At 36.4% G+C, this 25,743-nt stretch overlaps 1 protein-coding gene across 10 annotated transcripts in view; it reads left to right on the plus strand.

The window, feature by feature from the left end:
- The window catches only part of NEK10 (NIMA related kinase 10), a 230,932-nt gene that overhangs the window by 52,297 nt on the left and 152,892 nt on the right, over window positions 1-25,743 (plus strand). For 8 of the 10 annotated variants that reach the window (XM_041734504.1, XM_041734495.1, XM_041734497.1 and 5 more), the window contains 12 exons: window positions 356-442; window positions 3,147-3,371; window positions 6,683-6,822; window positions 8,150-8,211; window positions 10,000-10,077; window positions 11,890-11,954; window positions 13,317-13,419; window positions 13,513-13,641; window positions 14,178-14,315; window positions 17,210-17,255; window positions 19,628-19,749; window positions 19,887-19,989. In XM_041734504.1, the coding sequence (XP_041590438.1) occupies window positions 356-442; window positions 3,147-3,371; window positions 6,683-6,822; window positions 8,150-8,211; window positions 10,000-10,077; window positions 11,890-11,954; window positions 13,317-13,419; window positions 13,513-13,641; window positions 14,178-14,315; window positions 17,210-17,255; window positions 19,628-19,749; window positions 19,887-19,989 (1,298 nt within the window). Of the gene's footprint in view, window positions 1-355; window positions 443-3,146; window positions 3,372-6,682; window positions 6,823-8,149; window positions 8,212-9,999; window positions 10,078-11,889; window positions 11,955-13,316; window positions 13,420-13,512; window positions 13,642-14,177; window positions 14,316-17,209; window positions 17,256-19,627; window positions 19,750-19,886; window positions 19,990-25,743 lie in introns of those variants that run through there. The other 2 variants (XM_041734502.1, XM_041734503.1) reach the window with 2 other exon arrangements.

A 25,743-nucleotide genomic window follows, 5' to 3' on the forward strand; every position in this document is an offset into this window, starting at 1 on the left:
CATTTGTTGAACATTGGAATTTGATGTAGCCCAGCTCCATGGAGTTATATTGCCTTTTTTTTTTTTTTAAGATTTTATTTATTTATTCATGAGAGACAGAGAGAGAGAGAGAGAGGCAGAGACACAAGCAGAGGGAGAAGCAGGCTCCATGCAGGGAGCCTGATGTGGGACTCAGTCCCGGGACTCCAGGATCACACCCTGGGCCGAAGGCAGGTACTCAACCGCTGAGCCACCCAGGGATCCCATTATATTCCTTTTTGTTTCTCTTTCCACAATAAGATGAGAGCTAGGGTATTAAATGAATGGCTATGGTGAAGTATGTTTTTAGTAGTTACTAATAATTTTCAATTTGTAGTCCAGAATGTAGGGAGAAGATAAGTGAACTCAACATTGTAGAAAATCTGCTGATGATTTTACATGAATATGACTTGCTTTCCAAAAGGTAGGATTGCTAACAAGGAAAAAGACAATATATATTCGATGAAAGTGATTATCATTATTTTTATTATGTCATGCTATTTACATTATTAACTGAATGCCATGAGTTACTTTACATTTATTTTCTATTTAGGTTTTTATAAAGACACTAGAGCAAAGAGGGATATTGATTCATCTTTGGTCTTGCATCACTTGTAGATCTGGGCATAGAATAGAATTATATCAATCTTATGATCACATCTTTAATATTTTTATTTATTAAAAAAATAAATTTTTTTTTTTTACATCCTGTCTCTTGAAGGAAAGAAACAAGAAACTCTGAGGTGGCTCTATTTTTGGTAATTTCAGATTATTGAATAAATTGTTAGATTGTTAAACTCTATTTTAAGGCAAAAAAATTTAGGATAGCTACTGACTTACTTCATGACCACCTGTTACTATTAACTCTAAACAGAATCTAAAATGTATTCATTTTTGCATGAACTACATATTGTTCTAAAGAATTATTGTATCCAGTTAGTTATTAAGTTGTTTTTAATAGAGTTGCAACCTACATCATTTGATATTTAGTTAAGTAAGTCACGATTTTCTGAAGAGGTAAAACAGATGATAGAAATACTAAGTAATGGAACCCACTTACCATAGTAAATCCCCTTGAGCCTTTCTTTAAAGTCAATTTTATCCTCTTTTACAAACTATACTTACAGCCTGCTTGCCTGAGCTCATTTCTAGGACAACAGCCTCTGCACTGGTGTTAGAACACCAAAGATGAATGATATAGAGTATATAGCATAAGAGAGGGGATGGGCATGCAGGTCAAAGGTTTCACCATAGCACTTTAGGTGGTGTGGTTGATGTATACACTGGACACTCTGGGAACATAGAGCAGAAGCTCCCAGTCAGAGCTAGGAGTCATGCCAAGTTTCTTGAAGGAAGAGGGAGTAACTTGGGCAAAAGGAGAGAAAAAGTGGAAACAGAATATGCTCCCACATGGAGACACCTCTAACATGTGTTAGAGGAACTGCATGGTTGGGCATAGCTGTATCAGAGTGCAGGAGAGAAAGTACCAGAAAACTAGGTTAGGCAGTTAGTGATAAGTTAAATGTATAGCTAATTTTTAATCTGGCTTTCTCTATATACCAGGCCTTGCTTTAAGCATTTTTGTGTGTCAACTCACTTGATGTGCACAATAACCCTAGCAATTTCTATATTTTATAGAAGAAGCAACAAGATGCTTTTAGCTAGGTCACAATGAGCTTTTTTGTGCCAAATAAGAGTGTGGTTTTTATTCATGTGCATTATGGGGACTTACAGAAAGATTTTAAGCATGATCAGATTTATTTGAGGGGAAGATTACTCTAATAGCAATGTGTGGGGTTGAGTGGAGTGGGGATTATAGCCACACAATGAGATCCACTTAGAGCAAGGAGTGGTGTTTGGTGTACAAAGTTCAAGGAGGTGAAGAACACTATTTGCTAAAGAACATATGTTCTGAATGTCAGAGCACAAAAGTTTGGGAGGAATTGGAGCTATGGGAAATTGGCCCAGGGGGAAGGAACTGTGGAGCAATGTGGGCACGAGAAGATAAGAGAGACAAGTGACAGAGGCACTTATGTCTTGAACACAATCAAGGATCACCGGAATGGGAAGAGCAGTGGGGTTACAACTGCATGACCTGTAAGAGAATTAATGTCAGCAGTTGCCTAGGAAAATGGGGGGCACTGAACATTCTTTATTGGCAGTGGTGGATTGGGAAAGAAAAAGGAAATATCTTGGATGATTCTGTCTTCTGGATTGGAAAATTGGAAAGACTGTGGTATCATGAATCAATACTGGGGATATAAGAGGAAGAGCCAGTCTGGGTAGGAGAATAATGACTTTGAGTTGAGAACCAGTGGGGTGAGTACCTGTGGCCAGAACTTCTGGAGATTGATAGTGATGCCTGGGCTGAGCTCATGGCTCAGGATAGAGGGAGTGTTTGAAGTCATGGAAATGGATGACATTATCCAGAGAGTGTTTAGAATCTAAGACTGGAGGGTTAAGGATGGTTCTATGAGATGTCCATCATCATAATGTTTAGAGGTCTGCTGAGCCCTACGTGTCTGATGGTATCATTAATTTACTCTCCAGATATTCACTAGGCACATTGCATTTAATCTCCTTGCATTGTAGTGGTTTTGGCATTTTGTATTAGTATCTTGGTTTTTTTTTTTTTAACTACATAGTAAGTTTCTGAAGAATATGATAGATCTATTATTTCTTTTGTCATCAGCGCAATGCGGATGGCATTGTATGTACTTGATATCTATTTGCTGGTTAGTAGGTTTTTAACCAGACCAATGAGCTTATAGTGAGGCTATAATTCATAACAGTGGTCAGCAAACTATGATCTGCAGGCTATATTTGGCTCCCTGCCTGTTTTTGTAAATAAAGATTTATTGGCACATAGCCATGCCATTTGTTTTTATGTGTTATCTGTGGCTGCTTTTGCATATGTTGGCTTGGTTGGGTAGTTGTGACAGAAACTGTATGGCTACCAAAGCCTGAAATGCTGTACTGTGATCCAGCCCTTTACAGAAAACATATGTTGACCTGTGACTTAGAAAATGTTAGTGCGCTGCAGTGATGATAGCTCTAGTCTAAATGCAAAGTCAGTAACCCACTGTGCTGTGATTCTCATCCTCACCCCACCTCCCATCCGCTTCAAGATTAACTGCGGAGTTACTACGCCTGCTTTGTGCCGAACCCCAGGTGAAAGAGCAGGTGAAGCTCTATGAGGGGATACCCATCCTCCTCAGTCTGCTCCACTCTGACCACCTGAAGCTGCTCTGGAGTGTTGTCTGGATTCTGGTTCAAGTTTGTGAGGACCCTGAGACCAGTGTGGAAATTCGCATTTGGGGAGGCATCAAGCAGCTTCTTCATATTTTACGAGGGTGAGTCAGAGGAGGCTGTGGCCTATTTTACCTTAGTCACTAAAGGTTGGGGACTCTGCCATTCAGTGGCAGATTTGGCACACGATTTGCTTGCTTCCTTCTGCTCTTTGGTCCTTCATGTTATGGAGAATCATTTATACTTGTCACAAACACACAGGGCATTTATCTTTTCATAGGAGCCCTGAAAGTTTCATAGGAGCCCTGAAATATTTATCTTTGTATCACCAGTCTCCATTACAGTGCTGGGAATAGAGAAGGCTGTCCATTTGCAGATGTAGATTGAACGAGACCCAACAACCACAAGAAAACATTTATCTTACCACTTTTTTCTTGACACACTCTATACATATTGTAATCCCAACAAGTATAATAATTTTACTTGTAATTTTACTTTAAATTTACTATTTTACTAAAATGCCTGCATTTGAATATATGTCATTCATCTACAAAGAGAAAGCAAAACTTGCAATTAAAGAACAGATATATAATCCTTAGTTAAAATAGGAGAAAATATTATTGATCAAATGATTGCCATGTTGCTGACCCTGGCCCACCAGTTGCTCTTCTTTCCTTTCTAAATTTTCATTGCAGTGCTCTTAAGGTGGGTTAACATCTTGTCTTCTCTCTTTTAAAAGTAAAATTCTAATGACATTCAAAGCTTTGAATATGGAGAAGGAATGGTTATTAAAATAGTTTCAAATTGAAATTTATTAGAAGTATGTTGCAATAAGTATGTATTAGATATATTGAAACAATGGATAAAGACATCTTCTGGTACCATCAATGGGAAAGTTCTAGTACCTAAAATTATTATGGAACTGTATGTTATCAACTTCATTTTCTGGGAGGGAATGTTTCAAAGCATAAGAACAGACTATAGAAATATGGAAAGTAGCTTTATTAATGATTTCTGTCATTATCAAAACAAAGGAAAAAAATATAAGCTGTTGACAATCCACTTGCTTTTTTTTTAAGGTTTTTATTTTTATTTATTTATTTGAGAGAGAGAGGGCAGAGTGAGAGAGAGCATGAGCATGAGGAGGAGCAGAGGGAGAAGCAGACTTCTTGCTGAGCAGGGAGCCCTATGTGGGGCTGGATCCTAGGACCTGGAGATCATGACCTGAGCCAAAGGCAGACACTTAACTGACTGAGCCACCTAGGTGCCCCTACTTGCTTTTATGGGTATCACATAAAAATCTCAAAAGTATAAATTATAAATCTTTCATTAGTACTGTTGTGTAGTAAGGTAGCTCCTTGAACATTTAGCAATTTTTTTGTTTTTATTTATTTATTTATTTTTTGCTTTCATTTATAGGGTGCTGATGTTGATGCTGATGGTAGTGGTGGGTATTATTGGTGGCTGATACACCTATTACAACAGCTATGAATTGCCCTTTTAGAGAGCAGTTATTTTCTTGATGTTAACATTAAATTTTACAATTGTTAAGCAATACTTCAGAGATAAAACCTACTGTTTTAGCACATATATTTAATACAAGGCACCAGTTTTCCTCTTTTGCTCACAATGTAATGATCCTTGAGAGAGATGAGTTCTTTCACATCTAAAGAGTCAGTTTGCCAATCCATTTCTATGGTGTAACGTTAGAAAATTCTTCCCTGGGAAAATGATATATGTCAACACTTATTCTATGTTAAATATGTCTCAGTGCTCTGGGAGAATTTATTGCCCCAGCTGACTAAACAATATCCTTTCAGAACTTGTGTCTGCCCCTGGGCTGCCTGGAGCTGGTACAAGGGGTGGAGATTGCCAGGTTGTCTGCTGGCTTAAGTAGGAACAGGGATTGTTGTCAAGGCAGTTTCCAGGAAACCTCTTCATGCCCATTCACCTACAAACCTAAGCTCCAGAGCAGTTCCTGCAGGGCTACTACTTGAGTAAGGGCAGTGCTCTTTATAATTTGAGTTTTAACATAATTTGGTTGACAGATTAGGTAAACAATTGTGACTATCCTTTGACTTAGCTCATTACCTTTCCAGTGTGAACTGAAGGAAGGGCACTAGTGGGCCCAGATGACATGGGAGGGAAGCCAAAGAGAGACTCCATCTATGTTCTATTTAGGCACAAAAAAATCCAGATAGAGCTGCTGCCATAAAAAATAAATAAATGAAAAAGATATATAGTAGCCACATAAAAGAAAAGGGAAAAAACAATAAAAGACACAAAGAAGCTATTGTGGAAGATGTTACCTTGAGTAAACAGAAAAACAAGTGCTTTATTTTTTCAAAGATGTTAAAAAGAACATGACATTTATGACCTGAGATTAAAGATGAGATGCTAGGATAACAAAACAGGGCGGAGAGAGATTGCAGAGCTAGGAAAAAAGGCAAGGACTGAATAATCTGCAGAATTAAGACATTCATCAGCACACCAGACAGAAACTGGAATTAGTACAAGGAAGGGCATGCTTGAAAAATTTATACATAATGTGGAGGAAAAAGACAAAGGAATGAGAACCATTTTAAAATGAAGGAGACCATGAATTTTCAACCTGTGGATAACTGATATCTTAGGTTAGAGAATAAAGCAAAAGAATTTAAAAAAAATCATAGAAAAGACCTTTATCAAAATAAAGTAAGATTGGAATTGCTTGGAAAAAGAAAACTCAGAATGATGAATACTGAAATGTAGTTGGGTGAATTGGTAGCTGCGGAAGAGTTCAAAAACAAAGGTGAAGGGGGTGGGGGGTCGCTCCTGACTGGCTTAGTCAATGGAGCATGCAACTCTTGATCTCAGAGTTGTTGGTTCTATCCCCACATTGGTGTAGAGATGACTTCAAAATAAGATCTTAAAAAAAAAACAATGGTGGACATGTGGAGCAGTGGGGGAAATGACAGAGTTTTCAATAAATAGTGCTGAGTTAGTTCCGTAACCATAAAAGGAAGCAGGAGGGAAGGCAGGAATGAAGAAGGAAGGAAAGGACCGCTGCTTCACACTACACACAGGAATCCATTCTAGGTGGATTGGAAGGTGAAACAATAAAGATAACATAGGGGGAAACTTCATGGCCTGGGGAAGGCAACCCTTTTTTTTTTTTTTAAGATTTCATTTATTTATTCATGAGACACACAGAGAGAGAGGCAGAGACACAGGCAGAGGGAGAAGCAGGCTCCATGCAGGGAGCCTGACACGGGACTCAATCCTGGGTCCCCAGGATCACACCCTGGGCTGAAGGCAGGCACCAAACCGCTGGGCCACCCGGGGATCCCTGAGGCAAACCGTCCTTAAACAGGACCCAGAAAGCACTGACCATGAAGGAAAATTGATAAATTGCGCATTAACTTTCCTTTTTCAGAGACAGAAATTTTGTTTCCGATCGCTCTTCCATCGGCAGCCTGTCCAGTGCAAACGCAGCGGGCAGAATCCAGCAGCTTCATTTGTCAGAAGATTTAAGCCCCCGGGAAATACAAGAAAACACTTTTTCTCTTCAAGCAGGTAATTATATCACATTATTATGTTTTAGTATTTGATACTGTTTAACATATTATTTTATTATTTTCTATTATAATAATTTGTTATTCTGTTTGTATGATAATATTAAGTAGGCACAATTTATAAGTTTTAAAAAATGTAAAGTTAAATCCATGTAGATACCTGAAACTTCCCAATACCCGTCTTGGACTTGCAGGTGAGTGATATCACAATCCTCTCTCTCCCTTTTACATTCTGAACACATTTAGAAGTCAGCACACGAGTCAGATATAAAGAGAGTAGAATATTAGCTCTATTACTGGTGAACCTGGATTAGAGAACTCAGTTCACTTTGTGGCCAGAATCACGTTTCCCTATATTTTCTAGACCTCAGGTACCCTCCTAAAGGGAAATTCTACAACGCGCATGTCCATCCCACTGGGAGCAAGGGAGCGCCTTCTTACTCCATGTGAGCTCTTAAGGGAGGACAGAGCCTCTTTTGCCACAGCAAAGCAGGAGCCTATGTCTGCACCCGCTTTTGGTAGTTTGGCACGACCTGAATAAGGTTCACGCAAAGGCATCTGGCTTTTGGGGACAAGTGGAGCTTTTGTGCTGCTGACCAAGCTGGATGCCTTGCAGCAGCCATAGGAGGGGAGCAGAGAGGCACCGGTTGGGCCGGCAGGATGGCAGGCTGGTAGAACTATAGGAGTATATATGTAATGCCTGTAGCATGGGTGCTCTGTGCTAGAGGATCCTGTATATTACTGGTTGGACAAGAAGTGGCTCAGTAGAGAACGTCACCAGAGGCTGCCATGGTAGTTGTAAGGAGGCAGGAGGGGTCATGCTCAGAGTGTGGGATTTAACAATTTAACATCTGGCAGACCAGCTGGACTTCTGGCTTCCTCCACTTACCAAGTTCTATGGCCTAGTCTATCAATCTCTGTGAACATCAGTTTTCTCATCAGTAACACTGATAGTCATAGTACTTCCTCTGATTACAAGGGATAACTTGGATCCTATATTTGAAGTACTCCGGTATGTAGCCACTGTAGATGTATTTATTGAGCACCTGCTAAGTGCCAGGCACAGGCTGGGCACTGGGGATTATAGTGAAGCTGCCTCCAGGTATGCAGTAAGCGCCAAATAAAAGGCTGCTGTGGGGTGTTTATGCACATGAAGAGCAGAGTTAGATACCATTGAAAGTCCCCCAGAGCTGTGTCAGAGGGAAAGGTGCCATTTTTTGAGGAGTGACTCTGTTAACAGGATTCCCTGTGGAGCCAGAGTACTGATGTAACAGTGTAAAGTGCAGTCAGTGATGACAGACACAATCATTTGGTGATTTTCCTTCCAGCCTGCTGTGCTGCCCTCACCGAGCTGGTGCTCAACGACACCAATGCCCACCAGGTGGTCCAGGTGAGAACGCTCTTCTCCGGGGTCTAGCTGCAAACCACATCACTGCTCATGGACCCCACCTTGGGGCAGACTGAATCCCAGATCACAGCTTTTGGGATCCCATGCTGTGGTTTTAAGATATTTTAATACATCTTATCTAAGTCCTAGAATTCCATTTTATTTTTTATTTTTTAAAAAATTTTTTAATGTTTTATTTATTTATTTTTAAAAAAGATTTTATTTATTTATTCATGAGAGACACACACACACAGAGAGAGAGAGAGAGAGAGAGAGAGAGAGAGGCAGAGACATAGGCAGAGGGAGAAGCAGGCTCCTTGCAGGGAGCCTAACGTGGGACTTGATCCCTGGTCTCCAGGATCACACCCTGGGCTGAAGGTGGCACTAAACTGCTGAGCCACCCGGGCTGCGCCTAATGTTTTATTTTTAAGTAATCTCTACACTCAACATGGAGCTCAGACTCAAAACCCTGAGTTTGGGAGTCCCATGCTCTAACAACTGAGCCAGCCAGATGTCCCTAGAATTCCATTTTATATAGTCTTGTCCTTCCTTTACCTCACTTGGCTTAGAAAGAACTGTCCTGTGGTTAATCTGCTTTCTCCTCTATTTTATGTGTGGGTTTGTTTTTTTCTTCGTTTTATCTTTTTTTTTTTTAAAGCTATTTTGAATTGCTTTAATTTGGGGCCTATAGGATACCATGAGCTGAGGATAGCAGTCACTTGAATTAAGAGTACATCAGGTTATTCCACTAGAAGTGACTGAAACACAGACCAACAAAATCTATATTGCCAACAAACCAGTTTCACAAAGCATAATTCACTAATCAATCCACTACCTCTACAGTAGTATATGGAAGCAGCATACGAATATATCCAGCTTCCATTTCAAAATACATAAATACATAAAAAGTCATAAGAGATCAGATCACTGATGAATAGAGGCCTGAAGGGAAGCTCAGTAAATCAGAGGGATAGTGGTGGAGTAGAGCATTTGGACTTGGCCAGATTGAGGTTCATTTTCTACTATCATTACCTGGTGGCTCGGCCATTGGAAAAATAACTTAGCCTCTCTGAGATTTGGTTTTGTCATATATAAAGCAGGGAAATTAAAAGCTGATTCATAGAATAGCCTTAAAGAATAAATGCAGGAAGGCAAGTAAAGTTCTTCAGTGTTATAATATAAAAGCCCAGATATAGTAGAGTTCAGTAAATTAAATATTTAATAGGTAATAGAAAAGTAGCAATGAGTTACCACTTGCTGTTTATTCTGCTGTGTATGTATTAGAGTAAGTCCAGAAGGATAACTTTCTGGACTTTCCATGCATACATTCATTTTTTTCATCTATTACTCTTGTTTCTTTTATTTTTTCTAGTTTCTTTTATACAATAATTTATCTATGTGTATTACTTAGCTACCAAACTGTACCAGGAAAAATTAGATTTCATAATTAGACATTTAAAATGCAATGTATAAAGATACTTGGATCCCTTTACTCAGTTCCTTTTTATCTTCTACTCTTTCTTAAAGTATTTAAGTTACTTTAAATTGATATGTTTTATTATCATCTTTAAAGACAGTTGAAATTTTAAGATTGTGGTTGTAGTCTTTGGTGCTTTAAAAGTATTACATTGATATATTTACTATTCTGTAAACTTACACAAAATTCTAAAATTATGCTAACGTTTCTTCTCTAATATTAATTTTTGAGATTGTTTAGTCACTTATTTGTGTTTCTGTATCTCCATGGCATTGGCATTGGTCACAGGTAACATGTGCCCTTTATTCTTCCAGGAAAATGGTGTATATACAATAGCAAAATTAATTTTACCAAACAAGCAAAAGAATGCGGCAAAAACCAACCTATTACAGGTAATAAGCACGTCCATTGTTCTTCAGTATCAAGTTACTGAAATCTGGGGAAACTTTGATAATATAATCTGTAATTTTTAGTGCTGGTTTCTGTACTGACCGGGAGGGAAAAATATCTGATGAGGGAGGCTGGCATGAAAACAAATGCTGTTAAAACAATATAAAAGGCTTAACAGTGGCTTCTCTGGGTGGGAGGATTAGGTGATTTTATTTGTGTATTTCTTTTCTTATAATTAAGTTCTATTTTTTTCAAAACAAGTAATGCTTATGTATCAGAAAACCGTAAGAGGAAAATTATATTCCATTTTTAAGCATGGACCACAGTCAGTTACATTTCATCTTTACAAAGGAAAGCCTATAAAATGGATCTTGGGGGATGAGAAGAGCCTTGCCAAGTCAATAAAGGGGTATGCATTGGGGAGCCATGGCATCTGCTGCAGGGTGGAAGGCATTCTGCACAGAAAGAATACCATGGAGAAACTGTGAGAACCTGGCAGCTTAGCGTGTGCGTAGGCCTTTCAGTAGAGCTGGGGTGTGTGTGTGTGGTTGGGAGAGGGAGATGAGGCCTCGCAGGTAAGAAGGGTGCACATTATTGCAGTCCTGCATGCTGTTTTGTTGGGGAGTGGGCATCAGGGGGCCAGTGTCCCTGAAGATATTAGACAGATTAAAATCAGATTTAAAGTAAGCCTTTGCAGTATGTGGGGCTCATATTTTTCCCCTAAGTCATTTAGAAAAGGAAGAAACCATGTTTACCTCCAACCCGATTGAAGAGCTGTCACCCAGAATGATTTTTGGGTGTTATCTGTGTGCTGGCAGGCAGTGGTTTTAGAGAGCTACTCATGACAATGTACTGATGTGAGACTTAATTTCTTTGGTGCACCACAGACACATGATATGATGCTGGACAGCAGAATAGGTCAAATCCATCCTGCAGATGCATTTTGTTAAGCCAGTAGAGGGTTTTTAAAAATTCAAATTGAAATGGTTTTTGAGGAGCAGTTGTGTCCTCAACTTTTTCACTGCCTCCACTACCTTCCACCAAGTTCTTTCATGTCATTGTGTTATCTGCCTGCCTCTCTGTGCAATTTTATCTGTGACCCTCCTATATTCAAACCATAATTTTATGGAATGATTCTGGATCCGAGTTCAGTAGCCCCCGATCACCCTAGTGGTGGCATATCTACAGGCCCAAGTGCAGGCTGGGAGCTCTCTATTTTTTTTCTTGGCACTGCAAGCTGTCAGACATTTAGACGTTTATTTTTCTTTGGTAGAGTCTCACAAGCCTCTTTCTGAGTGTTCTCGGGAGTTACTGTAGATTGTTCTATTTGGGGAATGCTTAAGACTCTTTGCTCAAGAGACCAATTTGTCAAGTTTGAGTCCAGTGTGCCTGTGGCTATTTTTATATGTCATCATTTCAAGTGTTTATTTTGTCGTACAAGCCATATAAATATTGAGGCGTACATAGCAAGTTGGAAACAAAATAAACCTTGAGCTCCTGAAAATCTTTGGATGTTTGGTTTTCTCAGAGTAGGAATTTTATTTCTGGTCTCTGTGTTCATTTTGTACTTTCTAGAAAGGAATTAATGACAAGTCCTGAGTGGAATCAGGCTAACATCCTAGCATTTTACAACATAAATGCTTTTTAAAAATACAAGACTTACTCCAGGTATTGATGGTTTTTGTTTTTAGTCATAAGCTTTGGCTACCATGCAGGCCAGTCACTTTAATGCTTAGTTCATGATTATTTTATCCTGGAAATGTCTTAATTTGCTGAGCCACCATTTGAGAATCACTCACCCTTTTATTTTCCAGTGTTATGCATTCAGAGCCTTGAGGTTTCTCTTCAGTATGGAAAGAAACAGACCACTCTTTAAAAGGTACGAGCTTAGAGAAATTTAAGTGACCAGCAATCATGAGACTGAACTGTTTTCACATACCTGATTTAGATGCAAACAATAAGAGAAGAATAAATCAGTATGCAAAGCATGTGTTTTCAGATTTCTTAGAATCCACAGATAGCAATGACTTATCCTAGTGATATCTTAACACTGAGAGTGAATTAAATGATGAAGAAAGAGAATGAGTCACTTTATCAATCAATACAGCTCTCCTTAGTCGCTGTGACTACTATGGTTTTTAATTTTCCTTTTTTTTTTCTTTTGGACATTAACATTTTAAATGAATGATATCAAAATAAGTGCTTGGTCTTATGCATTCAGGAATTCCAAAGTTGTTCTAGCCATTTCCTCTTAATCAATAGAAAAAGCAGTGTTTGTCAGGGTATCTTTCATGGGATGGGAGCTCATTTGAAGGGGAAAAGGCTAGGTGTTCTTGGATCAGGAGGCTGTGCTGGTGATCGTGACAGAAAAATCGGCCCCTTGGGAGGCAAACACTAGGTACCTACATGTGTGGTCTGCATGCCATTAGGTTGGCCAGGCTGGCCAAAATTATAGACTCAATTCTTACTAGAATTCTACTGATATAAGGTGGAATTGAAATAAGAACTTGAGTTAATAAAATGTGTTTTGTTCAGAAGCATTGGAGCATTTTATGTTATTACCTTATTTACAAATGATGCTTCAATTTGAGGGAAGGAAAAGAAGTACAATTATTATAAGGTTTTATTTCAAGGCCCTAAACCATTTTTGTGGACTTAATGATTTTACTAGGCCCTTGAAATCAGTACCCTGGAAATGCTGCATAAATCTCTCCATTTTTTTCATTTACCTGTATTTTTATTTTATTTTCATAAAACATTTAAAAGTGGGGTTAGTATTTACCTCCCAGGGTTAATATGAGGACCAAATCAAATGGCATTTATGAAAGTGTTCCACACTCCATAAACACTCCATAAACATTCCTTCCCAAAATATTTATGCGTACCTCCAAATATTTTACAAATAAATTCTGTATATTCTGTATCATAACATGAGATCTGCCCTCTTAAATTTTTTTTTTTTTTACTGTACAGCACAATATTGTCATCTATAAGCACAATGTTGTACACCACATCTCTAGAAACTTTCCTCTCTGGTTGCTTTTCATTATTCCTTAAGAACTGTAGTTCTAGTTCATTTTTGTGAGGTAAGCTGGTGAGTACTATCTGCTCCCGCTTTGTTGATAACCTAAAGAAGTTAAGTTTGTTTAATTAATCTGAGTGAGCTAGATCCCAAAGGGAAGGAATGAGCAACAGTTACCAAGACCTACATGAAGTGTATGTGTGCATGTTTTCCCTGCAGACTTTTCCCCACCGACTTGTTTGAAATCTTCATTGATATAGGACATTATGTTCGTGATATCAGTGCCTACGAAGAATTGGTATCAAAGTTGAATTTGTTAGTGGTAAGTCCTGAGTTTTAAATATTTGGGCAGGCTGGTATATGGTCAAGAATGGAAATTATCATAGTGCCCATTTCCATTTTTTTTTTTTTTTAGGAGGATGAACTGAAGCAAATTGCTGAAAATCTTGAAAGCATTAATCAAAATAAAGCTCCTTCGAAATACATAGGCAACTATGCAATTTTGGATCATCTTGGAAGTGGAGCTTTTGGCTGTGTCTACAAGGTGACTTTGCCCTTGGAGAACAATATTTCTGACGTTCTAAAGCAAACCAGATATCCTACTTGTACATACCCATGCAACTGGACTAGGGCCTTCATTATTGAAAAAGAGATACAAATTAGAATGATTTTTTTTTTCTTTGCCCGTCATATAGCTGTACTGATGTTATCTCAGCTCTGAGCTCTAGAAATTGGTCACTGATCTTTGAAGACAAAAGCCATTGTTAATGTTTACAAAAAATAGACAAAATGGCTTGTCCCAGTGCATGACATTTTCTCTAAACATTCATACCAGAGTTTTCTATATATGCCCAGTAAAATCCTACCAAATAGTACAGACTGACCCAGGAGATACCAGTTTTTTAGCTGAGCTTAGCATACATACAGACAAAATTTAAAAAGTTATGTTACTTATGTAGATTATTTAGATTACTTGTTTTAATCATGTGACTTATTCATTGATCTCTTTTTTCCTACTTTCTACTCCCACTCCATTATTATTATTATTTATTATTATTTTATTTTTTGGTCTTATTTTAGGTTAGAAAACGCAGTGGTCAAAATCTTTTAGCAATGAAAGAGGTTAATTTACATAACCCAGCTTTTGGAAAGGATAAAAAAGACCGAGACAGCAGTGTAAAGAATATTGTTTCTGAATTAACCATAATTAAAGAGCAGGTAAATGCTTTTCTTATTTATGAAGATATGTTCCTTAACTAAGTGTCATCAAAAGAAAGTAGAGTTTTTGTGCTACTCGTGTCCATGCTGTTTTTTAAGAACTGGTTCTGTTTACAATAATTGGTATTGAGTTGGTAATATTTTAGTTAGATATTTTTCCTAAGGCTTGACATTGAACTGTAGAAAGACTTTTGGAGTTTTATATCAATGTTTGGGGTGCAGAATGATTGGGTTTACAGCAGAGTGCTGCACATAAGAAACATCCTCCTTTTGTCATTGCGCGTATCCATTTCTGTCTCATTATATTGTAGAATATCTGGTTACTTAGTTATATGCATAAGCATTTGACTAAGGGTTCTTTGACTTGTGTCAAGTGGAACCATGCTGTTAACATTCCTCACATAAAGCTTATTAAATCTAAAAGTAGATTTTCAGGATGGGTTTATTATTTATTGGCATGAAAAGAATATTCAAACCTAACATAACAACTTAATAAACTATCATTATGAAGGTTTGTTTGGGGAGAAAGAATAAACATGTCAGAAGAAAAGTGAGATTAGATTTTGTGATCCAAGAATACATGGGTTTCTTTTTCAGTTTTCTTTACTTATACGTTCATTGTCAATATTGTTCATTTGTAACTCCTGTGGAGAGCTAACAGCTTCACTGCTTTTTATTCTCCATGAGTTAAATTTGCATAGCATCTGTGCTGGGACATAAAGATCACCAAATAAATATGACAATCTTTATTCATTGAAATCAATAGTTCTATTCCAATTCAGAAATTGCAGTGAATACTATTATTAATAGCTTATTTTATAGTTGATTTCATATATATTAAGAGATTGGATTTTAGTAAGTTAGTGTTTGCTCATGCTTAGGAAAATCTAATCTTTAGCAGTGTGCTGTTTCACTATAGCACAAGGCTAGAGCATGGCTTTTGCTGACCTAGTATCTTCATCTGAACTCTGATCTGGATATAGGCCTGGCAAGTAAGCTAAGTCCACAATATGATTCTGTTGCTTACCTGGTCCCATAGTGTTTAAAATCTGCTGGCCACTTGATAATTGATGAGGTAGGACTTGTCTTAGCACATTTCCTAAGAGAAGAAAGTATCAGGGTGGGGACATATAAAAGGTTTGTGTTTGGACTTTGAGATAACCCAAAATTGTAATTGCTTTCTTACGAGAAGACTGAACCATTGGAAAGGGTGATGATGCTGAGAGGTCTAAAAGGAGGAGGTGATGGCAGACAGAGGTGGCAGAAATGGAACTAGAAAAGGGGAGTGTGTTTATTAAGAATAAGACTAAGCTGCAGTAAGAAAGAAGTTCCAAAATACATTGGCTTAAACAAGAGGCCTCACAAGGCAATGAGCTATTTCTCTTTCATGTAATAATCCTAGAATGAGTGGACCAAGATGGTATTGTTCTCTGTTCCTTACAGTCATTTGGGAATGTAGGTTCTTTTTCTCTTACTGCCCTGCTACCTCCTAGGCCATTGTCTTTGTCCACATGGTTGAAACTGCCACAGGCACGTTTATATACAAGATAGGAAAAACTAAAGCATGGTGGGGAGTTGTTCCCAATGTTTAAGACTCAGACATAGAAGCAGACATGTTTCCCCTTACATTCCCTTGGTAAGAACTTCGTGATAGTCCCTCTTGGGCTGCAAGAGAATCTGAGAGATGTAATCTCTGACCAGGAACCATGTTCCACCCAAACTCAATTCGATAAAGGAATAAAAGGAGAGGTTTTTGGTAGACAGTTACCAGACTCCCCTTCAAAAGGGCAGGAAAAGAGACCAGAAAGAGATGCAAGCCATTTATAAATGTAATGTCAACTATTCTGAGAGAATAAATTTCAACTTGCCTAGAAACTTAAATTTATACATAAGCAACTGTAAAAATTTTAGTATTCTTGTAGAAAAGGAAAGTTTTGAAAAAGTAGAATTTTTGTGTCATATCCTGAGGTAAACTTAAAGTCAAAGGGAAATTATACTGAACTCTTCTTCCTAAACCTGGCAAGGAAGACTTCATTCAAGACTACTGCAATAGGAGTCAAACTATTACAACAGGGGAGAGAGATTGAACTCAGCTCCAAAGACAATAGCAATAGCTAGAAATTTACAACCAACAGGCCAGATGAGGCAGTTGCTAGATGGAAATTTACTCAGAAGGACTTCATTAACCATCAAAGATAGAGTGATGAGGAACTTGATTGGATATCAAGACAGGGAGATTCTTGCTGAACTGGCTTGGCAGGATTCTTAATAAAACCAGGCAGGCCAAGAATGAGGCCTAGTCAAGAAGAGGGCTCCAGAAGCCTGACTAAAGTTTGGCCAAGAAGGGAGTCCTTGCCTACTATTATAATGTAAATGGAGTTAGTAACTCTTAGATTTTTTTCAATTTCATACTAACCATTTTGGAGAATATAAAAAACACAAAGTCTAAATAGACAGAAACAGTATAGATGAATAAGTGATAGGGAGTAGCAAGAGGCAATGACAGACATATTCAACATAAATTATTTCATTGCAGTTTTCTTCTCTTTGCAATGTAGTGTAGTTGGGATGAGGAATGCTAAATGAATTCTTCAGGTTACTTTGAGTTCTACAGTTCTCTATTTTAGTTAAATTAGGTGATAAAGTACAGTTTTAAATTTTAATTGTTAAGGGTATATGGGAGATTGCTATTTTCAGATTAGTTTTGTAAGTAGCAATAATAAGAATCATGATAAAAATCTGAAATCTCAAGTGATATCTTGAAATGCTTAATTTTATAGATAAATATGAATATAATAAGTTCTATATTGTTTTCAAATATGAAGTCCAACTAAATTGTGACTGCAAGTTTATATTTTGAGGTAATGTAATGTTTGTTATTTATTTTCTTGTAGCTCTATCATCCCAATGTTGTACGCTATTACAAAACATTTCTAGAAAGTAAGTATGAGTTTTCATGACATTTCTAATTAAGGAAAAATATCTATAGTGCATATTTTTATATTAGAATGTCACAAAATAAACTTAATTCTTTTCTTTTTTTTTCAATTTTTTCCTTTATTTGTGGAGGATCTTGTACATCATTTTTTTGGTCAGTGAAACAGTGATATAATCAGTGACCTACAGACAGTTATAAAGTACTTATGAAAGACACTACATGAACAAAGCAAAATTATTATAACTTTCATCTTACACAAACACAAAACCGTTAGGATCAGGAGAGCAGTAAACTAAAGGATAATGGCTTAAGACAAAATTGTTTTCGGTGACTCAGACGACATTTTTCACTCCCCAAATAAATGGAGAGTGGCTTATCTTTGAGATTTCTTTACCTGAAGTTTAGGTAATTACCACAAGGTGGCGATGGAGCCATGACTGATTCTGTGGGTAAGCCCTCTTTGTGCAAGGACAATGGACTATTGAATCAAAAGGTTGAGATAAAGCCAAACTCAGTCACATGTTTAAAACAATAAAGGACCTTTGACTGAAACAATAAAAGTATTGATAAACCCTAATGATGTGCATCACATATGAAGTTTAAAAGTAAATCATTTAGAGGAAGATTTAAGGAAGTACAAAACAATGGTTGGGGCTTCCTCATTACCTTTTTATAAGTGTCATTTTATGATTTTTACCCATCTCCCTTCCCCCAGGTAATTCAAAGGTAACCAGTTCTGAAACTGTCCAGTAAATCCTGCCTCCTTGATATTAGAATTCTTAATATTAGAATAATTTCTTATAGTTTAGTGCTTGTCCCATTAGAGATCAGGATTGGCTTCTGACTTGCACTTACTGAAGTGACACAACTTTATGCAAATTTAAAAACAAAATAAAACTTTTACAACCTGACATCCTCCAAAAATAATTGGAAGTGGCTTAAAAATACATAAAATATGATAAAATAGATTAGGAAATTATATAAAAAAGGGAAAAAAGTTGAGAAAATAAAAAATGGATTAAAAACTAAATGATGAGGATGAGGATGAGTGAAGCAGGTGAAAGGGATTAAGAGTACACTTATTGTGATGAGCACTGAGTACTGTATAGAATTGTTAAATCACTATATTGAACACCTGAAATTAATATAATACAGTATGTTAATTATGATTCAATCAAAAAAGAAAAATCAATATAAGAAAGGAAAAAATTAAACTAGGGGTAAGATTAGTAATACACTGATTATTTCTTGGGATAATGAAAGATTAAAAACAATATAAATGTATGTCTTTAGGAGAATTAATAATGATCTGGGCAGCCTGGGTGGCTCAGCGGTTTAGTGCTGCCTTTGGCCCAGGGCATGATCCGGAGACCTGGGATCAAGTCCCACATCAGGCTCCCCCCATGGAGCCTGCTTCTCTCTCTCTCTCTGTCTCTCTGTGTCTCTCATGAATAAATAAATAAATAAAACCTTTAAAAAAAATGATCCATCCGTGTTGTGGGATACTATGCTGCCAACAGAAAGAATGGCACGGACCTCTGTATGGTGTTATGTCAGGCTGTTGAGTGAAAAAGTATTAAGCGGCAGAACATGTATAGCATGTTTTCAATTTTGTGAGTATCGTGTACATACATGTTTTATGCACATTAAAAACATTACAGAGGATACATATCACATGCCATTGTTACTAATTTCATATTGGTTTTGGAAGAGAAAGTAGCATTTACTTTGTTTCTTGACATCCAAAGCAAAAAGATGAATGCAGTCAGTTATGAGATTCCCAGTATCCATGAGATAAAACCAGTAAGAAGCCCAGCTTTCTCTGCTCTGAGGACCATAACAGAAGTTTCTGTTGTGGTTTGTCTTTTCAGCTATGCCATTGCAAGACCATGGCGTGATTCCACTGTAAAATTCTGGAGGTATATCTATATGACTATAAAACAATAGTTTAAAATGCAATTTTCTGAACTTCTGATGTGATTTAAGGGTAAATTTTAAACTATGGAGAGAAAAGGTGGGTTTACATGTTCTTCCAGAAATGCTCCATGACTTGGCATCATTTACTTGTTCTCCTTGGCGCCTCACAACTATTCCACATCTTTGTGTACATAGAAAATGATGATATTTGCCAGAGTAAACTTATGCTAAGAGTTTGTCCACAGTCAAAAGAGACTGTTGTTGGGCTCCAGGAGCCCCAAGGGCCCCTCACTTCCGCTGTCTCCAGGACTAAGTGGATCCATATCTTAGCATGACTCTAAATCTTCAGTACTGTGATCTGTACACGTTGGGTAGCTTGGATTCCAATTCATAAGCTTTTTTCCCCCTAAATATATTGAATTTAAATTTCTATTATCTCTTCCTTGTTTCCTTACAGATGATAGGTTGTATATAGTTATGGAGCTTATAGAAGGGGTCCCTCTTGGAGAGCATTTCAGTTCTTTGAAGGAAAAACAGCATCATTTTATTGAAGAAAGACTATGGAAAATATTTATACAGGTACACTTTTGTTTTCATTAACTTTTTTACCAAACAGTAAATTTCTGAGCTGATTTCTTAGAGATGTGTGTAGTAGTCATCAGTGGTGATATATATATTGGGGGAAATAAAATTTGTTTTTTATTTGCTATTTCAAGCTGTGCTTAGCTCTTCGGTACTTACACAAGGAGAAGAGGATTGTTCATAGAGATCTGACACCAAACAACATTATGTTGGGGGATAAGGACAAAGTAACAGTTAGTAAGTATAAGAATCTTAAAATTTTTAATTTAGGAATTCTTGAATATTATTCAAGAGCAGAGTTGTTCAATAGAAGTTTCTATATTTAAGGAAATGTTCTCTATCTGCACTGTCCAGTATGTGGCTATTGGGCACTTGAAATGAGGCTAGTGTGACTGAGGATGTGAATCTTAAATTCTATCAAATTTTAGTTAAGTAAATGTCCCTATGTGACTAGTGGCTCCTGTATTGGACAGTGACGAGTGCAGTTCTGATAGAGTTGTGTTTTGCCCATATGAGAGAATAAAGTACTGTTAGGATGCTTGAGTATTTAATTCCCAATTCAGTGGTTGCTAGATATTTTTCTTTCTATAGAACACTACTTCATCGTCAAAAGCTTTTATGACCACCATGTGAGCACATTGTTTTGAACTATTTTAATATAGTCTGTGCCATATGAGTGACAAGTGTACATATGAAGGGCTATGAAAAATCTAGGCATTTGTATATTTCAGCATCAGTTTTTATCAAAATATTTTCAGCTGAAGCAGGTAGGCCTAATGTTGGATAAATTTTACAAGTGAGGAGGTTAATTTTTTCCCCCACAATTGTATAATTCTCAGTATAACTTAAAATTAGCTTTTTAGCCTAGACTGATGACTTATATTCTCCTACTCTTCCTTACTTATGAACACTTATGTTACTCTCATGGACTATTAATCATTCACTAACTATAAGTAAGGATATGCATACCTAAATTAGTGGTCTCTAAATATTTTTTGCTTATGACATTCCATCAGTAAAACAATTTTTGTAATATAATGCCAATGTATATATACTTATTTATAAATTCTATAATTATATCGCTGTATAATTATTTGATATAAAGTACATTAAGTCTACAAATAAGATATAAAGGGGTGCACTAAGAAATAAAAATAGAAGTTTCAATATTTTTTCCTGCCCCCTTGTGGATTGCCTTAGGCACTTAGCTTTGGAGACCACTTCCCTAAATGTTATGGATGTGAGAGACACAGGATAACATTTTAAAGCTGCTTTCTCTTAGTAGAATCTAACTCTTCATAAGGGTTATTCCAAACATGCACCTTTACCATAACCACATGTCTTTAGTAACAACAATTAGATTTAATGTCCAGATTTTTCTAAGAGCATCCTATATTAGATTAAAATATAAAAAAGCAACCCCAACAGAAACTCTATAGATAACTTCCAATACAAAGTTCCTTGGAAATATTTCCAGGCTAGTGCTTTTTGAAATATATAAAACCAAGTAATTGTGAATCTTTACCTTGGACACACATTTGCTTAATCATTTGAAGTTAATTATAACTTTGCCAGAAACTTTGTTTTTTTCTTTTTATAAATTAGACTTATGTTTCCTTAAGAATTTTTCTTATTTATACACCTGTAGATATTTTTATTTATAAGTTAAAAGGAATTATTAGAAGTTAAATTTATTATACCTATATATTACTACATATGATTGAATAGATTTGTTTTGTTTTGTATTGGCATATAATGCTTTTGATGGCTATTCAGGTCATGTTTCTGAGTAATAGCCAGCCCTGACTTTTATTTTCTTACTAAGATCAGCTGTAATCATTTCCTTTGGTTACATTTCAATACAATGGGGTTAATCTTTTGTTGTAATAGCTTGATTTCTGTCTAAGCTTATTAATTTTTATATTTTCTGTAATCAGTACTGTACATCAAAATAGTTTTAAAATAAAATAGTGCTAAAAATCTTATAAAGAGACACTTACTTCTTTGTAATCCCCAGTTCTCTATTTTCCTAAAATGACCACTTTTAATTCTCCTTAGCTTCCTCTGGCATTTGATTTTCCATTGTGATAGTAGAGGATTTAATTTTCTTATTTTTTCTTCTTTCTCATTTACCATCCTGCCAACATAGTTATTGTACAATTTGGGGTTAAGTCAGTATTCAATGTTTACATTATTATTACTGTATAATTATTGTTTAATGTTGATCATCTTTCCTTTCTCATAGACCTTTCTGTTTTTCTTGGAGTTAGTAATTGCCTTCTTTTTTGTTTGTTTTCTTAGTTTTCTATGTACATATTATTTCTTCTTCTCAAGTCTTGCAAAAAGATTATAAAAGCCCTCTCTGTACTATTTCCATGTGGTCAAACATGGCAGTTACTCTCAATTTTGTTTTCCTGGACACCCAATTCCAGTAGCTGCTTGCTGCTGTGTAGAACAGGATTTGAATTTAGGTCTACTCCATTGTCCTGGAACTTATATTTGCTTCTTTCCTAATTGGAGTCTTTCTTACATCCTGTGTTTTTTCATCTCTTTCTTTTTCCTTCCTTCCTTCCTTCCTTCCTTCCTTCCTTCCTTCCTTCCTTCCTTCCTTCCTTTTTTCCTTTTCTCCTTTTCCTTTCATGTTTTCATTTAAATTCCAGTTAACATACAGTGTAATATTAGTTTCAGGTGTAGAATTTAGTGATTCATCACTTACACACTTTTTTTTTCTTAAACTCTCCGGTTGTGCTGAAGTGTATCTCCCAGTACTTTCCTAAAAAAGAATGTTCTTATAATTTTTGGATGTTTGCATGTCACAAAATATTTTTAGGGGACCCTTGTATTCTATTGGGTGGGTGTAGTGTTCTCAGATGAAAGTTGTTATCTTTTCAAATTTGAAGGCATTACTTCAGTCTTCTAGCATCCAGTTTTGTTGTTTGGAAAGCTAATGCTATTTTGATTCCCATTGCTTGTATGAGCACTTTTATATATCTAGAGACTTTTAGGTTGTTCTATTTACCCACAGCTTTGAGTGGGTCTCTTTTCATTCAATGTGTTTGGAACTAGGTTTGCATTTCAGTATTGGAGGTAACATTTCAGTTTTGGGAAATTTTTCTGCCTTATTTCTTCATTATTTTTCTCCCTTTCCCTTTAATTTCTAGAATTCCTTTTAGTCTTGGGTCTATATGCTAAATAGTCTCCTATTTTAAAAATAGTTATTCTCTCAGTTTTCAGATCTCTTTGTTTTACTTCAGTTCTTTCTTTATTTTTTTTTTTTAAGATTTTATTTATTTATTCATGAGAGACACACACAGAGAGAGGCAGAGATGTAGGCAGAAGGAGAAGGGGTTCCGTGCAGGGAGCCCAATGTGGGACTCCATACTGGGACTGCGGGATCACACCATGAGCCAAAGTCAGATGCTCAACCACTGAGCTACCCAGTTATTTCTTTAACTTAATTTTTTAAAAATTAATTAATTTTTGTTTTCACATTTTTTTAACTTCCTCAGCTTTTATCTTGTTCTTTATATCATTTTCATAGAAGCCTAATTCTATTCTTCCTCAGGATAATGTAGACTTTTCTATTCAGCATACTGCATTGTTTTTTTAATTTTCTGGTTCCATCTTCCCCACTCCCCTCCAAGTATCTATTTCCTATGTGATACTTCTCAAATGTCTATTGATACTGGGCTGAGAAAGCCCCTAAATAAGCTGTTGGAAGCTTTGCGAGTTCCAGCTAAGGCTACTATCTGTGGACTTTGTTAGAGCACATTTTTCCTTGGGAACCCCTCAAAGTTATTATATAACTTTTTCCAAAGAATATATCTCCAGTATCTTGACTGAGGCAATGTCTATCTGTTGTTGTCATTTGGGAGGCAGTGTGGAGAAAGTGGGCTCAGGGAGTTATATCCAGTTGATAGATTTTCCCTGAATTTCCATGTGTTCATCTACACTCTGTTTTGTTTCTTTTTGGTTCAGTCAATGTCTTTGGAAAATAAATCTCTCTATTTCTGCTAGTGGCATAGGGAACTCAATTACTGGGTAGTGTCATGTACATTTGGGGAGGAACCTGTGCACTTGATCTTAACTCTGTCTTTTGAGCTTTTTTTTTTTTTTTTTTTTTTTTTTAACTTCACCTCTCCTTGTGTGGCATACTGGGCTCTGCAGAGTGAATGGGTACCCTTTTGGTCCTCTTATTCTCAGACAAATGGTTTGGACTTCTGCAGGGTACATTTTCCATCTACTTTCCATCTTACAGAAATTCATTGGAATATCTTATCCTCTGTTGTCACCAAGCCCATTTTCATTGTTCTTGTGAGTTAGTAATGTATTAAAGAAAATTTATTTCCTTTCATTTTAGCAAGATTTTAACAGCTAGAAAACATACATATATATGATCAATCCACCTTTTTTTTTTTTTTTTTTTTATCAATCCACCTTTTAAACCCAAATAGGCAGGCCAGTTACATTAAGTCTATACATTAGTATAACAAAATATCTCCTTTTCATTTTTACTCTCATAAAATACATTTTTGCTTTCTTTCAAATTGTAAAGGACTCCTTAGAAAAAAGTTACTTTGTTTACAAGGATAAGTAAACTTTTATTTTCTTTTTCTCTGTCCTGCCACTCATCACCATTCTGCCCAAACTTTTTCTTATTAATATTTGTCAGACTTATTACTTAAGTTTTATTAACTTAAAAATTATATTCAACTTTCAAAACTTTTTAGCATTAAATGGGGCAATATTTTTTTAGCTTCAAATAAAGAAGCAGTGGTATACCTTAGAATAGAATCTTAACCTAATCTAGTTTCTTTCCATTAAAGCAATTACACGGACAGGGTGTTAATGTGCTACTATATTTTCATTGAGTATAAAATGATTTTATGACTGAAAAGATAATCTAAAGAATCTTGATATCACTATTTTAAAGTTTTAAAGATTTTTAATTTATTTATTCATGAGAGACACAGAGAGAGGCAGAGACACAGGCAGAAGGAGAAGCAGGCTCCCTGCTGGGAGCCTGATGTCGGATTCGATCCCCAGACCCCAGGATCATGACCTGAGCCGAAGGCAGATACTCAACGACTGAGCCACCCAGGTGTCCCTAAAGATATTTTAAATGTAATAGTGATGAAAAATATTTTTCAGTGTCTATCACTATTGGTGGTATAAATGTGGACTTTAGAGATTCTTATTTTTATGAGGGGTATGGTTAAATTAAAATCTTATAGCATTAATTTGAAACCAAATGTAGAAAAGGCCATATTTTGGGAGGTTGAAATAAAGATGCAATTCATAGAGCCTATAAAAATGGCTGGGTTGTGTGTGAAATCATGTTACCACAAAGGGGCAGCCTTGTCATATTTTATTTTTCTCTTCTCTTGTGCTAGAAGGCTTATTTACTCTCAGGAAAGAAACACAGAATTGACAAGTGATGTTTAAGAAGCTTGAGACAAAATGTATTGAAAATGTAACCAGAAAAAAAAAAAGCTCTAGAGAAACTTAAATTTCCCTCTCTTTCTCTTTTTCTTACTATAGATGAATTAGATGTTTTAAGATTGAGTTTGGTGTGCAATTATTTATAGTAAGCACACTAGCTGAGAATTTGCCTTCATGAGGCAGCAAGGTAGAAAGTACTAACTTTATGTTGTTATACTAATATTTAGGTATGTGTGGTTTTTCAAATGGTATCTCATCTTAATGTCTAAATGTCTAAATATATCTCCATTTAAAAGATTGTATATCTTAATGACTTGTTCTGTGAAACATGTTCAGGTCTTGCCTCTGCATTTATTTGCAACCTTGAATGCCACACAAGGGAACAGACCCAACTCAGTGGCGTGCTAAGCAAAGCACAGTCAAGGTCAGCTCTAAGTGCTGCCACCTGTCAAATAAGACCTACACTGTGCCATTCCATTATAGAATGTTCTGAAGAAGGGGATTTGCTGGAAATGAACTTGCTCACAGACCCACCATTTCACCTTTTCA

Source organism: Vulpes lagopus, chromosome 19 (assembly GCF_018345385.1).
Source record: "Vulpes lagopus strain Blue_001 chromosome 19, ASM1834538v1, whole genome shotgun sequence".
Classification (NCBI taxonomy): Eukaryota; Metazoa; Chordata; class Mammalia; order Carnivora; family Canidae; genus Vulpes; species Vulpes lagopus.